General features: G+C 57.3%; 1 protein-coding gene across 5 annotated transcripts in view; it reads right to left on the bottom strand.

The window, feature by feature from the left end:
* The window catches only part of FBLN2 (fibulin 2), an 89,105-nt gene that overhangs the window by 6,259 nt on the left and 58,858 nt on the right, over nucleotides 1-23,988 (bottom strand). For 4 of the 5 annotated variants that reach the window (XM_042979598.1, XM_042979600.1, XM_042979599.1 and 1 more), the window contains exons 3-16: nucleotides 23,649-23,760; nucleotides 22,083-22,212; nucleotides 19,693-19,873; nucleotides 16,621-16,830; nucleotides 15,891-16,004; nucleotides 15,183-15,284; nucleotides 12,794-12,934; nucleotides 8,543-8,677; nucleotides 6,492-6,629; nucleotides 4,474-4,617; nucleotides 4,218-4,346; nucleotides 3,633-3,758; nucleotides 1,403-1,519; nucleotides 753-881 (exon numbers count right to left, since the gene is read on the bottom strand). In XM_042979598.1, coding sequence (XP_042835532.1) covers nucleotides 753-881; nucleotides 1,403-1,519; nucleotides 3,633-3,758; nucleotides 4,218-4,346; nucleotides 4,474-4,617; nucleotides 6,492-6,629; nucleotides 8,543-8,677; nucleotides 12,794-12,934; nucleotides 15,183-15,284; nucleotides 15,891-16,004; nucleotides 16,621-16,830; nucleotides 19,693-19,873; nucleotides 22,083-22,212; nucleotides 23,649-23,760 — 1,908 coding nt within the window. The remainder of the gene's footprint in view (nucleotides 1-752; nucleotides 882-1,402; nucleotides 1,520-3,632; nucleotides 3,759-4,217; nucleotides 4,347-4,473; nucleotides 4,618-6,491; nucleotides 6,630-8,542; nucleotides 8,678-12,793; nucleotides 12,935-15,182; nucleotides 15,285-15,890; nucleotides 16,005-16,620; nucleotides 16,831-19,692; nucleotides 19,874-22,082; nucleotides 22,213-23,648; nucleotides 23,761-23,988) is intronic. The other variant, XM_042979602.1, reaches the window with a different exon arrangement.

Below are 23,988 nucleotides of genomic sequence, written 5' to 3' on the forward strand. Positions count from 1 at the left end.
TCTGGAGGGGAAGCAAAGGCTATCACATGTGCAGCGGGGCCCCCGTCTCACCTGACCTCCTGATGGAGGCTACAGATGTAGCAGGGACAGAAGAGAGGTGACCCGTGCCCTCCACCTTGCCCAGGTGGCTTGCCAGGCCTAGCTTTGGTGGCTTCAGGAAGTCCCAATGGAACCGAACTTATAATCATGACTTCCCAACTTAGAAGGAAGATTAGAGGTCACAGAACCTGGTCCCCATCCACGGAAGTAGCTGCAAACTGCAAAAGCAGGTGACTGCCCACCTAGTCTGTACATCCCCAGTGACGGGAAGTCCCCCCCTCCCCAGTTCCGTGTGGCCCTACCCAGCTCTGCATAGCTCCGGCTGGGACAGTGTCTTTCTGCATGCAAGCTTAGTAGACGCAGCTGCCTGCGGATGGACATTACAACCCCTGAGCTACAACCCTGAGGCTCTCTCCAGGTTCCTCACCCGCCTTTTAGGACCACCACTCAGGATGCCTGTCCCTGCCCCAGGAGAGGGCCCAGAGCTCAGCCCAAGCCTGGAAGACTAGCCCGAGCTGAGTCGAACAGAAGAAGACTGTCTCCTTCCTCATCCCGGGCACAGACCTCAGTTAACGTGGCCACCAGCGGCATTGGCCATTCCCCGTTTATGCACTAGGTGTCGTAGCTCCAATCGCACAGCAAGCTGTGTAAGGCTTTCTGGGCCTGCTCAGAGCCTGCCCGAGGCACTGGTGGGGCAGAGACCCCTTGCTTACCCTTGCAGGACCTCCCATTGGCCGTCATGGCGTAGCCGTGCTCCGGGCATGCGCACTGGTAGCTCCCTGGCACGTTGATACAGCGGAAGGTACAGAGGATGCCGGCTCCCTGAGCACACTCGTCAATGTCTGTCAGAGAGAGGGTCAGCCCCTCGTGAAGCCCCTGTACCCGCAGGGCCCAGCCACTGACAGTCATTCTGGCCCTGCCACAGCCCCGGAGCCCAGGGGCCCATTTTACCAATGAGGACAACAGGGCACAGAGAGGGGAAAGAGTTGCCAAAACCCACACCGCAAAACGGGACTCCCATTCCAGTGCTCACTCCCTGGGGCTGCCCCGTTGTTGCTGCTATCGGCGCAGGGCCGAGAAGTTACGAGGCACAGGCCTGGACAAGGTCTGTTAGCGCAGCCTCCGTCTCGCCGAGGCCAGGACCGTCGCCGCCACTTTACAGCGGAGAAGCCCGAGGTCAAGGCTGGGGAGCTCCCGCCCCAGGTCACGCAGCCGAGCAGATGGCAGGGCTCAGAGTCCAGCTCTGATGTGACACTAAAGCCTGTGTATGTCCCGCGTGTCCCTGCCCGGCACGGAGCCTCTGGGGGCCCGCAGGGGAAGGCGTGCCAGTGGGTCAGGGCGCCCCCGGGCAGGGGAGGGGTACCTGTGCAGGTGTGCCCATCCTCGGCCAGCTGGTAGCCTTGACGACAATAGCACTGGTAGGAGCCATAGGTGTTGGTGCACTCCTGGCTGCAGCGCCGGGTCTCACACTCGTTCACGTCTGCAGGGAGACCAGCCTGTGGTCGAGGCACAGTCCTCCCGGCCCAGCAGTGCGGGCCAGGGCCCCAGCTGACCTGGAGCCTTAGCTTGGGAAGCCACTCGTTCCAGCCCCTCTCAGGGGCCAGTGGGGAACCAGAGACCCCGGAAAGGGCAAGGAGCCCACCAGGGGAATGCAGCCGAGGCAGGGGCGGGGCTGGGGCTTGCTGGCAGAGTCTCAGCCTGCTGCCTGGAGGAGGCAACTACAGAAGGATGGGGCTCAGGTCTCCTGGGCGGGGAGTTAGATGCCGCCCTATGGAGAGCCCGTAGCGCCTGGGAGAGACGGCTCTGGGAAGTATCATCTACACGCCAACCCCTTGAGGGCTGGGGCCTCGCCTGCCTGCCCTGATCCCCAGGCCTGCTCCTGCATGGGGCTGGGGGGAAGGGTAAGAGCTGCACGTATGGGCGTATGGGCCAAACGACGTGGCAGCCGATGAACAAGAGGTCAATTTGTGGCTCCGCTTGAACATCTGCACCCTGAGCTCCTTGAGGGCAGGGACGCGGCTTTCCCTCATCCAACCAGGAACTGCTGAGCTCCTACAACATCCCGGGTCTGTGCTGAACTTGGGGACTTAGCCGGGAACAAGATGGACAAAACCTCCACTTTTCAGAGCTCATGCTCACATGTGTGTTGGTAAAGAAGGGGGAGGGGTCAACTAAATGAGTAAAATAACCAGTATGTCAGGAGGGGCAAATGTTGCGGGGAAAAGAGCAGAGAAAGAGACAGGGAGTGTGTCTGGGAGGGCTGAAGCTCTGCAGGCGTGTGGGCATCTGGGGGAAGTGTTCCAGGTAGAAGGCACAGTAAGAGCAAAGATCCTGGGGTGAGCGTCTGCCTGGTGCCCTCAAGGGACAGCAGCAAGGAAGCCAGCGTGGTCAGAGCAGAGTGAGCCAGGGGAGGGGAGCAGGAGAAGTCAGTCATGTGGAGCCTGGTCACACTTCCCTGCCCCTGGGCTGGCCCTGTCCCACGGGAGGGCCAGCCCAGGGGTCTCAAAAGGCTCTCCTGCCCAGGAGGGAGGTAAGAGCCCCTAAAATGGGAAGGGCTGGGGAAGACGGTGCCAGTTAACCATGGCTGGAGACCCACATCCCCTTCCCTCGCTGACCCCCTCACCCCTCCACTGAGCCACCTCGGGACTTCCCTCCGTCCCAGTCCTGCCAGGCCTGGTCCGACCATGCCGCAAACACACATGGGAACAGCCTGACAGTCCACACATGTAAGAACTTGGCCTCAGATACCAGCCCGTGGGCAGGGTCCAGCCCATTCACATGCTTGGCTTAACTCACAGTGTGTCTTTTGAAAGTTTAAATCCGAGGCGCCTGGCTGGCTGAGTCGGTTAAGTGTCTGACTTCAGCTCAGGTCATGATCTCATAGCTTGTGGGTTTGAGTCCCACATCGGGCTCTGTGCTGACAGCTCAGAGCCTGGAGCCTGCTTCAGATTCTATGTGTCCCCCTCTCTCTGCCCCTCCCCTGCTCGTTCTCTCTCTCTCTCAAAAATAAACATTAAAAAAATAATAAATTTAAAAAATAAGTTTAAATCCATTGTAACATGTAAAAACCCAGCAGATTTTACACAGATACCTAAATGTCTAGCATCTAGAAAACCAGGAAGATTGGGTCGCCCCAGACTGGTGCTGCTGGGTGGCACCGTCCACAGGTGCCGTGCGGCTGCTGCTATTTGGCGGCTGCTGGGCTCTCCGGGTGGCCAGGAACCCTACCTCATGTTTCACTCACTTCTGTTCCTTGCCTGGACCCCCAGGCTGTGCGGTCACGACCAGGATCAGAACCCACGAAGGGGCAGAGGCTGGGCTGCCACCCGGGTCTGAAAGGAGCTGCCGTCCGGGGGTACGGACGCCTCAGAAACCCACCCCTCTGGTCCGAGATGGCCGGGCCCTGGGCCCTCCAGGAGGGCCCATGGCAGGAAAGAGCCGGACCAGCTGAGGCCAGGGTGCGTTTGCAGAAGTAGGGAAGTGGCATGAGGTAGGGACGGGGTCTGTGAAGCTATGAGGCCAGGGCCCGGGCGAGATGGCTTTCCATGGTGGCTGTGCATCTGTGCGGGGTCGGAGGTCGGGGCCAGTGGTACCTTCACAGCGCTTGCCATCGGCAGCCAGCAGGAAACCGGAGGCGCAGGAACAGCGGTAGGAGCCCAGGGTGTTCTCACACGTGTGCTGGCACAGGCGGCCGGGTGAGGTCCAGCACTCATTCACGTCTGCAAGCGAGCGGCGGGCAGGGGGTGGGTGGCCCGTGGCGACGGCAGGGGTGGCCCGGAGCCCGCTCCCCCCACCCCCAGGTAGAAGAGGGGGCTGGGTGAGGACAGGGACACAGACACCCAGGAGGGACAGGGAGGAACCAGGACAGGGAACGGGAGAGGCAAAAAGACCGGGGCAGACAAGAAAGGCAGCAAGGGTGTCGGAAGGAGGCTGCAGGCAGAGACAGGGATGGAGACGGACACAGCAAGGGGCGAGAAAGGAGGGTGGCAGCGACCAAGACCGAGAGAAGCAGGGAGGACAGCAGCAAGGAGGCACCGCTGGGCAGGATGGTAGCAGGCGGTCCAGCCGGGGCCGCCCAGCGTGCCGGCAGAGCAGGGAGGAGGGAGGAGGAGGCCTGAGGGCTGGGTGGGGGCAGCCGGACCCCACGCGGGGGCTCCCGGCCACCAGCGCCCACCTACCGACGCAGGCCCGGCCGAAGGCGTCCCGCTGGAAGCCAACTTTGCAGTCACAGCGGTAGGAGCCGGGGAGGTTGTGACACACCTGCCCCTCGCCGCACTGGTGCACGCCGGTCTCACACTCGTTCACGTCTGCCAGGGGAGGCGAGCAGGGCACCCTGAGGCCTCGGCTCTCCCTCTGCGAGGGCCTCCCACAGGCAGAGGAGCCCGGGAAGGCCCAGGCCGGATGGGAGGCAGGGAGGGAGGAGGTTGGCCTCACCCACACACTTGGTCCCGTCCTGGCTGGCGTGGTAGCCTCGCCCACAGAGCAGCGGGTTCCTCTGGCACGTGTAGGAGCCCACGGTGTTGACGCAGCTAAAGCCTGGCCGACAGGGCTCGGACAGCGATGTACATTCGTTGATGTCTGCAGAAGCGGTGCGGGTGACGAGGGGCCTGGCACAGCTGAGTCCAGGGTCACACCGGGAGGTGGCCGGTGTGGGGCTCCAGACCAGCCCTGGATAGGGCTGCAGGGTCACACCGTCCCAGTCCCGTGTCCTATGACCCCAGGGCCTTTTCCTCCAAGAATCTCGCCCGCTGGGCGCTTCCTACATTCTCACAGTTGCCCTGGTGAAGCAGCTGAAGGCAGAGGTCCCCCTACGACTTCGAGCTGAGTCCTAGGCTACCTACAGTAAGTTGTGCCCCTGCTCTGCATTTTCCCACCAAACCATCAAGCTCATCGTCCATCTCTCCCTCACACTCTGCCCTAGCCTCACTGTTTCCTCATCATCCCATGATGCCCCAGCCCACCACAGGACCTTGGCACATGCTGCCCACCCCCCCCACCCCCACCCTGGCCAACACTGCCCTCAGATATTTTCAGGGCTGGCTTCCTCTCTTCCTCAGGTCCCTGCCCCAATGCCACCTCCAACCATTCTACGTAGATAAGCCCGCCCCCCTTTTTAAGACTGTTTTCTCTACTTGCTTTATTATTTATCAAAGCACCTTTGAATAACTGCCACTTCTATAAATATGTTTGCCTATTCAGTCCCTCCTTCTCCAAAATGTCTCATTAAAGTGCCAGAACTCCCTGGGGCACCTGGGCAGCCCAGTCAGTTAAGTGTCTGACTCTTGATTTCGGCTCATAATCTTGCAGTTGTGGGATCGAACCCTGCGTTGGGCTCCGTGCTGAGTGTGGAGTTTGCTTGGGATTCTCTTTCTCTCTCTCTCCACACCCCCAACCCCTCTCCTGCTCATTCTCTCTCTCTCTCAAAATAAAATAAACTTAAAAGGAGTGCCAGAACTCCCTGACATCTAGAACCAGGCACATTTTCAGTGCTCCGAAAATGTTGTCAACGAACGAATCAGCGAGGAACTGTTGGCCATTGGGCAGACGCCTCCCCACCTTGCCCTGACCACGGCTGGGTATCCCAGGGCAGATCGCAGGGACCTTCTTGTGCCCACGACCCTGCAGTGACCCCGTGACATTGCTAGGGTCACACAGTGAGGAGCTGTAAAGGCGGTGCCCCAGAAAGGCGTGTGACAGAGCCACACTCTCACACACCCCCGGTTTCTGTCCACACCCAGTGGCCGGCCTTGCACACCTGCCCGCCTTCCCACCTCTCCGTCTGCATCTCTCACCCCGCCCCACCCCCACAGGGTTGAGCACAGCCTTGGCCATGCCCGCACCAGACGCCGGCAGTCCCGCGGGGGCTCTGGCGCCCTGCCTCTGGGCCAGACGTGCTCAGGAGCCCTGGGGGAGACGAGGCTGCCAGCCAGCAGCTGTGCGGACGGAGTCGGAGAGTGTGAGATCTCAGACCCACGCAAGGACAACCAGGCCACCATATGCAGGCCTTAACCCAGGAGTGCGGCACGAAATCAACCCGTCCTTTCGCCTCATCCACCTCACTAGCATTCTCTACAAATAGAAACTGTAGCGAGTATCACATATAGCAGAGAGAGTAACATTTTGTGGCGTCTGTGTTCCGGCTGCATATAAATGTGTCTTTACCAAGTCAAGACATAAAAATATTCCCTGCGGCTAGCTAGGCTAAAAGAATCTGAGACGCACTCATGCCCACAGATGGGTAAGCAGAGGCCACAAGAGAAGGAGCTCAGCCAAGGTCAGACAGCTCGGGATAGTAAGCGTTCTGATTCCCAAGTGCCTCCTGGGGCACGGACATGTCTATTCACGGGTAGGGATGCTGAGGCTGGGAGAGGGGACGAGCAGCCAGCAGGGAGGCCCCAATGCCCCCTCCCAGAGACGGCCCTCCCCCCGCCCCGCCCCTGGGCCCTGCTCACCCACGCAGTTGCCCTCGGGGTCCTGAAGGAAGCCATCCATGCAGCGCGGCCGTGCCTGGCAGTAGAAGGAGCCCTTGGTGTTCTGGCACGTGAAGCCCGCCTGGCAATTGTGTTTGCCCAGCTCACACTCGTCCACATCTGCCACGCAGAGGCGGGGTGTCAGGGCTCGGCGGGGCGGGGGCGGGGGGGGGGGCTGGCAGGCCCCTGCCCGTACTCCCCACCATGACCTTGACGACGACATCGCCACACTGACCGAACTCCTCTGCAGTACCAGGCACTGTCCCAAGTACTCCGAGATGGATTTATTTACGCGACGCTCGCGACAAGCCTAGGAAGCAGGTGCTGTGACAAACCCCATCCTTGACAGGGGGGACTGAGGCACACACACGGTTGGAGCGCTCGGCAGCACTGGGCTGGGCCCTGCTGCACACTTCCCGGGGCCGCAGAAAGGAGCGTGAGCGCTCATGCTCAAGGGCCTGCGTCCAGGCCTCTCAGGAGGCAGTGTGGCCGATTGAGCCACACCCGGACAGCTCCGAGCGGGTCACCGAGGGCTCCTCACCTCTGCACGGCACTCCACTGTTTACAAAGTGCTGGCACTGCCCTTTCCCTCACGCTCCCTGCAGCAGTCACACCAGGCCTCCTTCACAGACGAGGAAACGGAGACGGGATGCGGGAGGGCCACACACATGCTCAGCCGCGGGGCGGACCCTCGCTCAGGTTTGCCGCTGACTGCCAGACCAGTGCCTGCATATGTGTCTGTCTGTGCTCCTGCCACCTGTCCGTCCTTGCCTCCACCCACCCCCTGTCTGGTTTCCAAGGCCTCCGCCACCTTGTCACAGCAGCCCAGTCTCTGGGAGGCCCTGCATGGGGTTCCAGGCACCCGGATGTGAACCAGGCACGGCCGCCTTTCAGGGACCACCACATGCCTGCGGAGGCAGCCCCTCCACAGACCAGAGTGGCTAAGAAGGAGGTGGCCAGCACCCCGAGGCGACAGAGCGGCAGCGGGCGTGGGACACGTCCAGGGGGGCGGTGCCCCTTGCCAGGCGTCGGCGTTCTCGGGTTGGGGGTGCTGGCCCTGGATCCATGTGTGCACACATGTGTGCCGAGGGGACAGGGCTCATCTCTCATCCCCCCTCCCAGCTGCCCCCACCCCCAGCTCAGGGCCGGACACGGAGCTTGCTAAGCCCCCCCTCCCCCGCCACCCCCCCCTCCCGAGCTCACGCCCGACTCTGGGCCACTCCTCGTCCACAGTTTCCAGGGTTTGCAACAATTACGCACCTCTGTAGGTCTTACCTCTTTGGTGACATCCTCCTGGACATTTTTAGTTAGAAAAAAAACCATGCTTCCCATCACCTGTGAAACAGGCTCTCAACCCCCTCCCTAATGGGGACTGCCAACCCCACCCCCAGCCTTCCACACTCCCAGCCTGCTGTAACCCCGAGACTTTCCGTTCTTTGACCATGCCAAGATCTCCCCTGTCCCCAAAGGCCTCACACTCGCTGTTCCCTCTGCCTGGAGCCCCATGACTCCACGTCTGGGTTCCTCGGACATCACCTCCGTGGGAGGCCTCTCTGGACCCCCACCGAAGGGAGCACCCAGCCCACAGACACTCCTGCCCCCTCATTTGCTTGTGCAGCCTCTGTCTCCCTCATCAGGGGGTGACAGAGAAGGACACCGTGCCCCAGCAGCTCAGGATGTATCTGTTCAAATGGTTCAAGGAAAATTCTCCCTCTTCTTAGGAGACTAGAATTTTCCAGTGGAAGGCACACAAGTGAGCCTTCTGTGGAGCTCTACCCCAACGTACAAACAGGGGAACAACTCCACACCAAGACACCAGCAAAGGTCACAAGCCCAGAAGCACACTCTGGCTCCCCACTACCAGCCTCAGATACCCCCACCCTGTCCCAAACACTGGTCATCCGTGGGGGCTTCCCACAGGCAAGAAACCCAAGTGCTTGGGGCCTGCCAGAGGGAGAAGGCTCTGGGCAGGGTGAGGGTGGGGCCAGGGGCAGGGCACGGCAGGGGTGGGGTGTCCAGCCTGCCCTCCTCACCTGCGCACTCGCCGTCCTGGAAGGCGTAGCCGGGCTCACAGGTGAGAGCCTTGTAGCAGTGGAAGGAGCCCACGGTGTTCACGCAGTGCTCTCCCCGGCTGCACGTGTGCAGGTCTGCCACACACTCGTTGATGTCTGCGGGGGGAGGGGCCGTCAGGGGCCATGGGGTGGCGGCAGGACCTTGCCCTGGCTCGGCCAGCCCTGCCCTCGAGGCCTCAAGGTGCTCACCACCCAGAGACTCACACGTGGTTGGTGTCCACCTGTCTGTGCATCTGTTCATTCAACAAAGATTTATCAAGCATCTGCTGTGCCAACAAGCATTGTTCCTGGCACCAGATCACATCCATCAGTGACTAAGACAGACACAGCCCTGGCGGAGGCCCAACAGATAAATACACAAAGTAGGGAGGGGGGCGGTCACAAGTGCTGTGGAAAAGACAGAGCAGGGCCAAGGAAATAAGGAGTGCGTAGGGGCAGCAGGGAGGTCAAGGAGGGATCATCCGACAAGAGGGCCTTGGAGCAAGCGTCTGAAGGGGTGACAGAATGAGCCAAGCAGACATTCCTGGCAGAGAGGACAATGGACGCCAGGGCCCCGAGGAGGGAGCCTGCCAGGCAGATTGAAGGACCGGCCAGGAGGGGGTGTGGCTGCAGGGGAAAGAAAAGAAGAGAGTGTTCGGAAATGGCAGAGCAAAGTGGGAGCCACGGAGGGTTCCGGCAGAGGACTGAAATGGCCTCGCTCATTTGTAACAGGGTCCCCTGGCTGGGTGGGAATGCTCCGGGGGGGGGGGGGCGGGGGGAGAGTGTGGAGGCTGTTAGGACAGAAGATGGATGCTGGGGTTCAGACCACCACCCACGGAGGTGAGGAGAAGCCAGCCGTTTCTGGAAATGCAGTGAAGGTAGAACCAACTGGATCCACTGATGGATGAGACGGAGGTGAGCAAGAAAGAGGAGCTGAGAGGTGTGCAGAGCTTTCTGGCTGAGCAGCCAGACAGGCAGGGGTGCCAGGCCTGGGGATGGGGACAGCTTTGAGAACCAGGCTGGCAGGGAAGGTCAGAGCCTGTGGACACATTGCATTCGAGTGTCAAGAGGCAGCCAGGCACACACGTGAGTTCACTGAAGGGGTCTGAGTGGAGACACTAACCGGGGAGTGGTCAGTCGCTAAGGTCACCCAGGGCACAGGACACAGAAGAGGCCAAGAACCCACTTGGGATGAGCAAGTGGGAAGGGGAGAAGCCGGTGACGGTGTGCAAAGGGAGGGCAGGACACTGGAGAGTCAGCCAGAAACTGCCCCAGGCCTGGCGCTCTGGATGACGGCCGGCCGGCCCAGTGCCTGCTGCCTCCACGCTCCAGCAGGCAGGGAGGTGCCCCAGTCATTCGCTGATGCGTTCCTCCCTTCACACACAGTAACCAGCACCTATCCTGTGCCAGGTGGCCAAGCGGGGGCGTTGGCCACAGCGCCTGCCCTCAAGGGAACTGCCAGCCTGCCGTGGGGACGGGACAGGGAGGAGAGATGCTGGTGAGAAAAGCCATAGGCTCGGAGCCCTGGCCTGTCAGAGTCACTTCTCGGGGGCAGCGACAGGTGAGCTAATTCCACGAGGATGCTGGAGACCAGGTGGAAGGGGGCAGAGCAGGGCAGTGAGGGAAGAGACTCCCCCAGCCTCGCAGGTGAGCCAAATGGCACATGGGCCAGGCTGACCGTGAGACTTCAGTGGGGGTGGGGAGGTGGGAAAGGGAGAGTTTGGGGCCAGCAGTTTCCAAGGAAGGCTTGGCTGGCAAGATGAAGACTTCCGATTCACAGGATGGATGGACAGGGGAGGTATGTTCCCACGACCCCAGAAACGCCAGAGCCCCAACAGCCTGGGAGGAATCATGGTAACAAATAAAAGCAGCCGGCACTCAGTGAGGTTCACCAGGGGCCTGGCGGTTTACAGATGCAGCTTCACAAACGAGGAAATAGGTCTCCCAGAGGGGCTGTGACCGGACCAAAGTCACACAGCCTGCACGTGGCAGCAGCAAAAAGGGAACCCAGAGCACCCGGCCTAGAGCTGCGCCCTTTCCACGCTGCTGTGGGAGAGGCCCCAGAACCCTCCCATCATCTAGCAGCACAGCCCATCTGGGACACTTTTCCCAGGGGCCAAGATGGTCCTCAAAGGGCTGGGCACAAAAGGCAAACAGCAGAAATTGCACGTCCATCAGGAGTCTTCTGAACCTGGCCCCACCCAATCCCACTGTGGCTTCCATACCTCCGGTGATGGGGGGCTCACTACCTATGCAGGCTGCCTCGGCGTGACACATTTGTTGAATCATAACAATGACGTCGAATACCAGGACATTCTTCACACAGACTAACTCAATCTCTACAGTGACTAAGGTGGATGTTATCACTATCTCATTTCACGGATGAAGAAACAGGCTCAGAGAGCTGAACTGATTTGTCTGAGGTCTTACAACAGGAAAGCTCAGAGCCAGGATTTGAACCCACACAGTCTGGACGCAGAGGCCATACTCTTCATCCGCGTGTGAATCTCCCACGTCACCAGCCAGGGTTCATGAGCATGAATAAATGATGGAAAGACCAAGTGCTAACAGATGGTAAGACGTGCAGGTCAGTGGAACGAGAGGAAGGACAGGAGACGCCCATGTGTCTGTGCAGAATGAGCAAGGAGGGAGACACGAAAGAATGAGAATGTGAGCTCATAAATTTTGCTGAATGAAATACACCTTTGCTCTTCTAGTCCCAGAACCTGTTTTCTGGCTACCTGGTGACCCCTTTTACTGCAAGATCTTCTGTCCAGGCCACCAGGGGAGCCCGCACACCCAGGCACGGCACGGGCATCCTGGGAGGGGTGCTTGCAGGCCTGGGCAGGATCCGCCTTCCCAGACATACACACACAGACACGACCCAGACAGGAAGAGCCACCCAGCCACTGACAAGCAGGTTCGGGAGGGCTCATGTTGTGCCGACGGCTGGGGGGCCAAGGGCAAACATGTCTGCAGCCGCCCCTCAGCCCAGCGCCGTGGGCCCATCTGCCCAGCGGCGGAGGGTGACGAAGAAGAGGACATGTCCAGGCTGGACATGGTCCCCAAGCACAAAGAAGACAGACGGGGCTCTGATCACGTGCCCTGGACGCGCTCTGCACTGCTCCTACCTGCACACTTGTGTTCAAGCTGTTCCTCCCACCCTGCATGCCCTTCCCGATTTCCAAGTCCCATCCATCCGTGGAGACCACTGCAAATGCCACCTTCTCCGGGAAGTGTGCCCAGATGCCAACAGGTGGAGTGACCTCTCCCTTTGCCTGTGCCTCTGCTGGAGCATTTCCAAGAGTCTGTCCTGAGTCCCTGCTACTTTGGGTCTATCTCTCTGTACAGGACCATCACGTTTCCTCCATGAAAATATCAGAACCCCACACTTGGTGCCCTCCTCACTCCCTGTGGGGCACACCTGAAGCCCTAGCCACTGGCCCACATGTGCACCAAGAGGCAGGAGGGGAGGGCTGTTACAGAGCACCGGCCCCACCCATGCTTGGGCCAGGAGCTGGGTACCACTCGGTACCACCCCCTGCCCGGTCCTCTGGCCCCAAGGTTAGAGGCAAAGAACCAGGCTCAGAGAGGGAGCTCCACTGTTCAGCGTCACACAGCAAATGAACACTGAGTGGGGGTGCAGTGCTAGGTCTGCCAGACCCCAGCTCCATCCTTCCGCCTCTGGAGGGGATTCTAGTTGTACCTAAGAACAACCTCAGCAGCTGACATCACGTGCTCACGATGCCCCAGGTCTGGGCTCCGGCATGCACATGTCATATAATCTCCAAAGGAGCGCCAATGTCTCCTCTTTTCACAGATGATGAAACTGAGGCTTGGAGAAGGGAAGACATTTGTTCAAGGCCACAGAGCTACTAGGGGCTCCTGCTTCAAACCCAGGCCTCCCTGCCTCCAGACCCCACGGACCCCCATCCTGCTGCCTGGACGTGCGACCTCCTCATAGCAACGCCCCAGCCAAGTCACATATCAACTACCTTTCTGACTCGCAGGCACGTACGTCCCTGAGGAAAGCAGCCTCCCAGTGGTGTCAGTAGAGAAGCGGGACAGGACACCAGGACAGACAGGGCATGGCACGGAGCAGGGGGGTGCCGGCCGTGCTGAGAGCTCATATGCAAAGGGCAGGCCCTTTAGCATGTGGCCACGGCATGGCCGCTTGGCGTGGAGCAGAGCAGAGAGCCGTGACAGTGGCGGCAGGCGGGGGCTCTCGCTTACCCACGCACTTCCTGTGCATGTTGAGAATAAAACCCTCAGCACAGAGCACCGTGTGGCTGACACAGTAGAAGGATCCCAAGGTGTTGACACAGAACTGTCGCAGGCTACAATCATGAGTGCCCATCAGGCACTCGTCTTGGTCTAAGACAGCCGCAGGAGGGAAAACAGAAGGGCCATTAGAGAGGCGTGGAGCATTCAGTGACAGAGAGGGAAACTGAGTCCCAGGGAGGGGCAGGGACCTGCCCAGGGCCTCCCAGCGCATCAGTCGTACCTCTGGGCTTCGGGCCCAAGTCTGCGTTTGTACAGTCACATGATATCAGAGCCAGAACCCCAGTAAGGACAGATGGCAAGGTGAGGCTCAGAGAGGATGGCAGGGTGGGACCAGAGGCCGTCTCCCACCCAGCTCCGGAAATATTCCACCTCCAGAGGCAACCAAAGGAGCCACACAATGGCAGGTGTTGCAAACTCAAGTGCCTAAGGGACCAGGCTGGCAACATATACAGGAGAAGGGGCCAAGAGGGAGGCTCTATGGGGCACTTTGGGGTCTGTGCTCTGTTCCACTGGGGGACCAGGACTGTGAACCCCTTGTGGGCAGAAGTTTGAAGAGAAACCTGAAATCTTGTCTTTTTTTTTTTTTTTTTTTTTTTTTTTTAAAGTTCTTGAGTTTTCACGGTTGGTAACTTGCTTGCTTATTTTAAACAGAGCAGAGCCCAGCAGGACTCCCCTGCAGGGCTGGCTGCACCACTCCAAATGCCACCTGTAACCTCTGGCCTGGACCCCACAGCCATCACCACCAGGGGTCCTGCAGAGGCCTGGAGACACACAGACACTGGCCTGAGGCCTGACTGGGACCCGGAAGAGTCCCGACACAGGAGAGACACATTCCTCACATTTTCAGGGCCCTGAGAGATGGGGAGCAGGGCCCAGAGGGCACTTGAGATCTGCTCCTACTGCCTGGCCATGGGGTGGTTTTTGTCCACAGCAGAACACAGTCTTGGGATGACCTGGGTGGCTCAGTTGGTTGAGCGTCCAACTTCAGCTCAGGTCATGATCTCACAGTTGATAAGTTTGAGCCCCACGGACATCAGGCTTGCTGCTATTAGCACAGAACCTACTTGGGATCCTCTGTTCCCATCTCTCTCGGCCCTTCCCCCACTCATGTGTGTTCTCTCTCTCTCAAAAATAAACATTCAAAACACAAGTAAAATAAAATAAAACAAAACAAAAAAAGTAAAGTAAAATAAAATAGGAACACAGTCTCAGCCAAGGGGCTGGATGTGGGGTCCCAGGATGTGGCAGGGATACGGGTATTTTCTCAGATAGACTTAACCCTTTTAAGAAATATCATATGACGTCACTCATATGTGGAATTTAAGACACAAAACTGATGAACATAAGGGAAGGAAAGCAAAAATAATACAAAAACAAGGAGGGGGAAAAACCATAAGAGACTTAAATACAGAGAGCAAACTGAGGTTGCTAGAGGGTTGTGGGGAGGGGGATGGGCTAAATGGGCAAGGGGCACTCAGGAGGACACTTGTTGGGATGAGCACTGGGCGTTGTATGTAGCGATGAGTCACTAAATTCTACTCCTGAAATCATTATTACACTCTATGTTAGCTGACTTAGATGTAAATTTTTAAAAATAAATAAATAAAATTAAAATAAAAAACAAAAGACTGAAATTAACCCTTTTACCCTTGGACACCCATCAAGGTCACATCTCCAGAACCTGAACCTGAACTAAAGCATTTCCTAGCCCCCGTCCCACGCTCCAGGCCTGTCCTGCCACCAGATATGAGGAGGTGTAGTCTAGAGGTCTCTCAGGCATCATTCACTGTGGGAACCACCCCAGCAGGTGTCGGATCCAAATGCCCCCAAGTCCTGGTCCACCGACGTCCCACAGAGACAAGACCCCGTCCTGATGGGGTCGCAGGTGTGAAAGCCACATGCTTTTGGACCTTCTTTGGCCCTTTTGTGAATAGCAGAGTTACCAACATCTACTGCCCCTTCTTTGGATTCAGTAACAGAACTGAGCGCATGCCATTCAACTGGGGCTCCTACTCCCCAGCCCCGCTCCCCATCAGAGGCAAGTGGGAGGGATAAACGTCACTTCCAGGTCCCGCCTTCACAGCGGGGCATGGACATCCCCCTTTCTCTTTCTCCACACATGACCGCAACAAGGACAAGGTGGTCACAAACCAACCTCAGCCTCGCAGACAGGGCGAGTTGGGAGTGTGGTCCAGGGATCTTGTCAGAAATACAAACCCTCGGGCCCCACCCCGGACCCAGGCCGCCTCGTTCTGCCTGCCCCGTCTCCCTTCCGGGGCCCCCACCACAGGCCAGCTCAGGTTGGCACAGGTACAAGAGCAGCCCCCGTGGATCTCACCTTCACAGGACACACCATCCGCCATGATGGCATAGCCAGGGAAGCAGGAGCACATGGCTGTGTCCCCAATGACGCTGCACACCTGCTTGCAGGGCCCGTTGTCTGGGAAGAAACCACACAGAGATCAGGGACCACTGGGCTCATTACCCCCGGCTCCGCCCTCCAGGCAGAAAGCACCCCACACTCCTGGTCCTTTTCACGAGGTCCCCCAGTAAACCAGCTCGCACAACTGGTTGGTATCTGGGACAATCGCCACCAACACTCGGATACCAAACCCCTCCCGGGAGTCACAGTGCTGCCAGAAGGGAAGGGGACAGAGAGGACAGAGAAGGAGGGAGAGCAAGGATGCAGAGACAGAAGGAACAAGAAAGAGGAAGAGAGGAAGAACAAAGAGAACTTCCTACGTAGTACTGCAAGCAGTCTCCAAGACAGTTCTCAAGCAAGGATTTTATTCTCTCAGTACTCTAGGAGCTGAGACAAAAGCAGCTAACTGACTTGCTTGGGGTCACACCCTGGCCCTCAGCTCCCCCCATCCACAACCTCACCTCCTACCAGCTACACTCTCAACTCCTGACCTCAGACAGGCGAGACCAACCAAATCCCCAAAGCAGAAGCACCCCTTTGGCAGGAGGCCAGCTTGCACATGCCCAGCACTGGGGAGCTCACCCCCTGAAGGCAGCCCAGACCCACCCCATGGCCCCAGGTTACCTTTGCAGGTGTTGGGTTGTGGCTGCGGTAGCAGGATGGTGTTGGAGGCCACTTGGGAGGACTCTGGTTTCAACGCGGACTCCTCTGGGGCCTCCGGCTGTGGAGGGTCACTGTCTGTCATGGGGAAAGCAGACAGGAGGGGAAGAATGCATGCCTTCAGCCTGGCCTCAAACTCAACTCACACCCTGGGCACCATGCCAGGCATGTGTCAGAGACTGCCTCATTTAATCCTCTCCTCCTACCCATTTCACAGGAGAGAAAACTGAGGCTCAGAAAGCAACATACTACATTACAGCTCTTTGGGGCAGAGGAAGAGAGGAAGCAGGGGAGTGAGTATCTATCCCTGGAAAAGCAGCAGGCAGAAAGCACCCCCAGAGCAGGGTCTAAGGCAGCCTTGTAGGCTGCCTGTCAGAGCCTGACCTCCTTGGGCCCAGTGCTGGGGACACAGCTTGAGTTGGGTTGGTGGGAGCCTCTGCAGCCTGGGTCCTGGCCCTGCACTGGGGTCTAGGGTCGGGTGCTGGGGCTGCCCGTGCAGACGAAGCTTCAGATGGAGCAGATGGAGTTTCAACCTGCCTGCCTGGCCTTACAAATCCCATTGCTAGAGGCTTCCGATTCCCAGAGATTCCAGCATGTAGGATGACAGGAGGGCAAGGAGCCCATTGTGGCCATCACAGGACCACCATGCTCCACTGGCAAGATCAGCCCCTGCCCCAGCCATCTGGGCCCTTACCTGGCCGGCAGGTACGGCCATCGTCCTGCAGTGAGAAGCCAGGAAAACAGGCACAGCGGTAGGAGCCCACGGTATTGATGCAGAGATGCTGGCACAGCTCCCCTGGGAGGAGCAGGCACTCATCCTGGTCATCGCCAGGCAGGCTGTTGGGCAGCTCAGTCTCCGTGCCCAGTGACAGGGCCTCCCGGCTCGCCAACTCTGCCTCTGAAACTGGAGCGGGGGTCAGTGCTCATGATGGGACATGAGTTCACCCAGCGGGTGGCTGACACTACAAGCCCCCATGGAAATCAGTGTACGTCCTCATCAGAACCTCTGTGTGCCCAGCTAAGATAGCATGGATGGACAAAGGATGGATGCATCGATGCATGGATGCATGGGTGAATGCGTGGATGCATGGATGGATGGATGGAAGGATGATAGATGATGAATGCAGGGAAGGATAGATGGATGGATGGATGGATGGATGGATGGATGGATGGAAGGATGGAAGGATGGAAGGATGATAGATGAACTCAGGGATGGATGAATGGATGGATGGATGATAGATGATGAATGCCGGGAAGGATGGATGGATGGATGGATGGATGGATGGATGGATGATGGATGCATGGATGGATGGATGGAAGGATGATAGATGATGAATGCAGGGAAGGAAGGATGGATGGATGGATGGATGGATGGATGGATGGATGGATGGAAGGATGAAGGAACAGACCTCCAGCAACAAGAATGCACCCATCAGAGCCAGGTCCAAGTCTTTGTGCCCTGCAACATGACAGGGCCAGGCCCACAACAGTCCTCAGGAAGCTTTGGCTAAAGTGTTGAACTGGATCCAGACTCCTAGTCTCAGTGACATCTGGGAGGACCACCTCTAGCAACAGAAAGACTCCAAACATGTGTTCTGTCAAACAGAGATCTGAACTCTTACTCAGGCCTCCCTTAGCTATGTCACTTGAGCAGTACTGGGTCTCTCCATTCCTCCCCAGGCTACAGTGGGGAGCAGGTGAGAGTGGCAAGGAAGGCTCCCGGGGTTGAGCTGCACTGGAAGCTCTTCATATAACAGTAATAGGATGGGGAAGGGAGGGGGGCCCGCAGCCCTCCACATTCCTAGTCGGCATAGGGCTTCAGCCTTGCTCACTAGCCCCAGACAGCTCAGCCCCACAAGAGACCAACTGCATGAGGTCACATCTGATAAACATGTTTCGTACTGAGGATGCTTACACTGCGCTCCAGCCCGGTCAGTCCTGGCCTGGCGCATGCAGGTGGGGCTGTGATGGCTGGTGGTCCAGCCCGGAGTACTGGCACTATGGGTGGGCAGCAGACAGACCTGGGCCCAGGGCTCCAATAAGCATGCCACACCCTGGGCAGCATTTCTAGGATTCATGTTCAGCCCACACTCATCAGCATGCTCTTCAAACAATCCTCCTGGCAGGGGGGAAACTGAGGCTCAGAGGAGTAAAATGATTTGCCCAAGGTCACCTGAGCAGGAATGGAACCCAGGTCAACTTGATCCTGCCATCTACGTCCCCTAAGGCCCAGGTTATCCACCAGTTCCCCACTAGAGGACAGGAACGTGTACCTCTGCATCTGGACCCTGACTAGCCCTGTCCCCGTCTTGTGACTCTTGAAGCCTAACTTCCTCCCAAACTTCACCTTGAACCAAACACTTCTGGGTACTCACCAGGCCTTCACACTGCTACACCAGGCCCCTACAGCCAACCCCAGAGAGTGGTATTTCCTTGGACTGGACACAGATCAGTGTCCACACTAGCCTGGTAAGGCTAGCCACTCCCTCTTAGTGGAGTCTCTGTGGGTTCACTGGGACCCTGCATCAGGCTCCTGCTGGCCCACAGGCACAGTGGAGGCTAACGGTCATGAGTCCAGAAGACATCCCTGGCTAGGGTGACAGAAGCTGGACATGGCACCTAGAACAGTGACCACAGCACGTGGAGGTCAGAAGGAGGAGACCCCGGAGACACTGAGGGCTCAGGCAGCAGCAAACAGCTCCAAGCTCTGCACTGGCACCAGAGTTCTCATACCCATAACCTATGGCTATTTGGGAACAGGGACACAGAGGAAGAGGGCGCAGGGCTGGTCAGCCCTCAAAGGGCTTGTGGTGGTGAAGGGAAGGCCACCAAACAAACCCATAATCCATTCAGTTATTGGCGAGTGACTCTTAGGGGCCGAGCACTGAGAATATAGGGAGAAAAGACAGGACTGGTCTGAAGGGGCTGATCAGGTGGGCAGGGCAACATTTATGAATGCATTCTCTATACCGGTTATATCCTGTACCCTGAAGACACAGAATGGCACAGTGAGAGGGACAGAGAACACATGGATAAAGGAAGGGTAAATGAATGAATGGATGAGTAAAAGGTTTCCTGGCTGGGCTGGTAGGTGAATACACGAGCAGAAGGCAGATAGATGATGGATGGATGGATGATGGATGATGGATGGATGGATGATGGATGGATGATGGATGGATGATGGATGGATGATGGATGGATGATGGATGGCTGGATGGATGGATGGACAGGCAGAAGGTAAGTGGATGGGCTGCTGGGTAAGTAGATGGGTGAGTAAACAAATTGATGCAAAGATTGATGTGTGAGTGGATAGATAAGGGACAGAGGAATGGATGGTGTACTGGAAGGATGAATGGATGGAGGAATGGACCAGGGGCCAGGAGAATGTGCAGGGGATGGTGAGATGGATGGACGAATAAAAGAGCGGATGGGAAGGAAGACATATGGATGTGTGGATGAACAAAGACACGGGAGGGTGGGTGAGTGGAGAGTGGAAAGGTGGTAGGGGGTTGGTGGTTTGGTGGCTGGAGTACATGCATAGCTGTATTCAATTACCATCTCAGAAATAATAGGGCAGAGTCACCATTGGAGGCTACAGAAGAACTCTACCTAGGAGCCGAACTTGTGCCTCAAGCCACAGGTGACAGTACACACAAGGTTCCTACAGGAGGCAACAGGGCATCCGACCTTGGCTAGAAGCCCTCAAAGCTCTCTCTGCCTCCCACTCAACTGGCCTACACATCGTGGCCCAGTGGGCAGCACTCACCTCTCCGCGGTACGGCTTCGGGTTCCAGAGGCCGGCGGACCTCAGGCACAATGAGGGGGTCTTCACCTTCACAGCAGGAGAGCATGACGTGGTTGCAGGGGTAGCCCAGGTTGGGGTTCGACTCGCACGAGTGGCCCTCAGCCCGCACACGGAGTCCCAGCCCACAGCAGTCACAGCATTGCTGGAGGGAGAGGGGCCATCACTGCCCACACTCTGGCCCCTCAGAGCCCATCTGCCTTCCTCACAGACTGTCAGCCCATGGGACTCACTCAGGGCCCCCAGGGCACAGCCTGGGTCCAGGCTCGTGGACTGGGATGAATTCATCCTTGTCTTGTTTCTTCCGGCCCCGTATGTGCTCCCTGAGACCAGTGCTCCCTGTCTCCACTTCCCATGTCTGGCTCAAAGCAGGGCCAATATAAGCTTTTTGCAATAATTAACAATTGGCCACCTATGAAAAGAACCACAAACTAACCCCAGACATATCCATGAACACCCACCCCCACCCCCATACACCAATATTGACTAGCAGAACCCAGTTCTACTCAGGCCCCTAAAAGACAGAATTTCCCTTGAAGTTAGAGACAGGAGTGATATGATACTTTCAGGAGAGCTTTAAACTAGGGCTGACTCAGCTTGGAAGTGTATCTCTTTTGCTCTTCTCTTTCCTTGATTTTGGTTGGTGTGACGGCTGGAACCCCAGCAGCTATCCAGGGTCATGAAGTAACCCGGAAGATGGAAGCTACAAGCTAAAGATGACTGTGCAGAGAAGCAGAAGCCTGGGTACCTGAAGGTATCACGTAGATCCACCCCATCCCAAACTGTCTACCTCCAAAAACAAAATATTTAATCTGTTGAAACTCCTGTGGTAGATGGATTACAACAACAGCCCTGTTCGTTCACTCTTCACTGTTCTGCTGTCTTTGCAATGTGATAGCTCAGTTTCTCCTTCAAAGGAGAGAATCTATGTCCCAACGGCTTGATTGGACCTCAAAAGGCCTTGCTCATTTCTACGCCCGGTGTTGGAACCCAGCCACTAACGGAATAAGCCCAGGTTAGGCTGCTGGAGGTTGAGAGACCACATGCAGCAAAGAAAAGCTGGCACAGCCGTCATCATCCCAGAGCGGTGCCAGGAGAACCATCGGCTTGTGGCAGACGGGTAAGCGAGCCCAGCCAGATCAGCTGAGCATGGCCTAGGTCAGCAACTCATGAGTTAACTCATGAGTTAAGTGACGCATAAGCCACTAAGCTTTGGGCTGGTGTGTTATGTAGCAATAGCTCATGGATTCTCCAGGCCTGCACTTCCCAATGGTGAGCACAGCCACCATGTCCTTAATAGTTTGCATTATCTCTGACCCTCACAGCCACCCCAGAAGACGTGGATTATTAGCCCCACTTTATAGATGGAGAAGCTGAGGCCTAGAAAAGAGGACTGGTCCAGGGTCGAACACACACAGTGGAATGCCAAACTTGCCTGGCACCAAAATCCTTTCCCTAATATCAGTTTTTAGGAAATTGACCCCAACAAGACAAAAATCAAAGTCCAAATCCTCTCCCAAATGGTGCCCTCCTTGTCACAGTCATCCGGGCTCGTGACACAGGCTTCTTTCCACTCCTTCCCTTTCTCTCTCTCCCAGTCTCCCGCAAACACCTCCTTCCGTGGTTTGTTCCTGAGACTGTTCTATGGTCTTAGGTTTGCTCTCGGCCCCTGCTGTAGACAGTCAGCTGTCCACCCCCACAGTCTGTTTCCCCTTCCTCCTGACGTTCAATGGACACACGACCTCCCCAGAATACAGACTGAGTTCCCCAGCCTCCCTTGATGCTAGGTGTGGCCACCGGGCTAAGTTCTAGCCAATGCAGTAGAAATGGAAATGCCTTCTGTCCTCAAGGAAGGCTCTTCTTACCCCTAAGTTCACAGCAGCATTATTCACAAAGGGTACCAGGCAGCTGTCGGTGCCCACTGACAGAAGACTGAATGAACTGTGTTACTTCTGTACACCGAAGTGTTATTTCACCTTAAGAAGGAAAGACAGTCTAACACATGCTACGACATGGGTGACTGTGGGGACAAGACGCTAAGTGAAATGAGCTGGACACACAAAGAAAAAAAAAAGAAACAGAAAGTCCTCCGGGGGCAGGAATTTTCACGTGTTACTCATTTCTGCATCCTTAATGCCTAAGACAGCCCAGCACATGCTGGTGTTGAATAAATATTTCCTGAATTAATTGGCCGCTATAATAACCGATGATGTTTTCTGCACAGATGAAGAGGCCCCCCCACCCCAACCCCAGGCAAGAGTGTCACTCCCTATGGGGGAGTCCCCCAGGGAGCCCGACGCCCCAGCCCTCAAGGACCTCGGGCCCAGGCTACGAATGCCGCAGGTCGGGCTTGCCTTGTACAAGGAGACGCCACAGGTGTCGTTGTCCTCGGCCCCGCAGGCCTCGCCCTCCTTGGCCCCCATGACACCAGCCATGCAGCTCTTTTCCTTCAAGTAGGACACACAGCAGTGCTTCTGGGCTGTCCTGCAACAGAGGTGTGCGTCAGCTGCACCCGAGCGCCTGCCCCCATCCAGGAGGGATCACAGGTCCCATTTCACAGAGGAGGAAACTGAGGCTCAGAGAAGGAAGCCCCTCCCAAGACCCACTGCAAGCAAGACCAACGCTGGTGGCAGGGGCATCAGCAAAGCTAGCCCATCCCCTGCCCAAGAACACGCGTTCTATTTCTGAGCTTAACCAGGAACACTCGGGGCCTGGAGCCCACCAGACTCCATGCTGTCTATTCCTGACCAATGTGGGAGGGGGTCAGCATCCTGAGGTCCCCACAGGGCTGAGACAGACAGGGGGACTCAACCCCAGGAAGCAGAGGGCAGCTCAGCCCGGAAGAGAGTAGCCTCCAGGCTCCCTGGCCATGCCTCCCAGGGTCTGTAGGGCTACCCCGGGCAGAGGTAGCTGATGAGCCAGCACACTAATAGGGGGGCTCACAGGGAGGTGGGGTTTAGCCTCACTTGGGAAAGGGCATGTCGCAGTGGGAGCTGTTCAGTGATGGGATTGTCTATCTATGAAGGAGTGAGTTTCCCATCACAAGACAACACAAGCACACTCTCAGGGCCCCTAAGCTCAAAACTCCTGAATGATAACATTCTCAAACTCCTAAGTAGCTCCTGAACTGGTGCAATGACAGAAGGGAAAGGAAAGAGACAAGGCTAGAACTTAAATGTTTCCAAAGGGCGCACAGTGGTCCAGACATTAGGTGACAGGGGGTCTAACCCTGGCCGTGCTCCTGGGGAGCCGTGTGGCTTCAGGTAAGTCATACCACCTCTCTGAACCTTGCCCTCGTTGTCTAGAAAAACAGTAGGTTGGAAAAGAAGGCATCCTTGGGGAAAAGGAGGTGAATGGCCGGCCGAGACGTCTTCAGGGCCTGGCACCGAAGGGGCAGGGGTATAAATTCTTCCTTTGCAGACAATACGAGTCAGAAGAAAATATCAACACAGGCAGCAGAGGACAGTGAGAGGCCAGCGTTTTGGAGACCCCAGGGTAGCAGAGTGGGGAAAGAAAGAGCGCTGAAGGCTCCCAGCTCAAAGCCAAGGACAAAAAGCCTGTGCGGGCCAAGCACTGCCCCAGCAGCAAGGGCAACATACAGCGAGTGAGGCACCCAACCGTTCCTGGATGATAGTGGTTCTTTAACACTTGCTCCAAATTGTAGGATCTTTTTACTCTGCTCATCAGTCCAGCTACAAAAGTACGTGCTTAGCTTAGTCCTGCAGCCAGGCTTGGGCTCTCCACACCTGGAGAAAGCCGGCCAGCAGGCTCACAGCAGCCACAACCCAACTGCCCCTGTACACCTGAGACAGGTGAGACTCGTGTTCACCTTGCACTGCCAGGGCCCCGGGGCCAAAGCAGGCAGGGATCTGGAAAAGGCGAATGGGCAGCTCTTCCTGCTCCAGCGTGCCCACCCCTACCTGCAGGCGTCACCCTCAGCGCCACTCTCGGGGATTTCCAGGCACTCGTCGTTGTCGATGGCCCACTGCTGTCCGGCTGCACAGCACGTCTCGATCAGATCCTTCGTGGAGACTGTGGGTGACAACAAAGGCAGAGTCACTACCATGGAGGAGGCATCTGGTTCCAAGGTCTCCCAGGGCCAGCAAGCACAGTAGATGTTGTTGGTGCTGTCCAGACCCCCGTTACTGGGCCGGAGACTCACTCGCCCCCAGCCCACAAGGACGACCTTCTTCGGAGAGCTGCCTGCGAGGTTAAGTCCACCCCACGGGGGAGGAGGCTGGGGAAGTATGGCCAATACAG

The sequence above is a fragment of the Panthera tigris genome, chromosome A2 (assembly GCF_018350195.1).
Source record: "Panthera tigris isolate Pti1 chromosome A2, P.tigris_Pti1_mat1.1, whole genome shotgun sequence".
Lineage (NCBI taxonomy): Eukaryota > Metazoa > Chordata > Mammalia > Carnivora > Felidae > Panthera > Panthera tigris.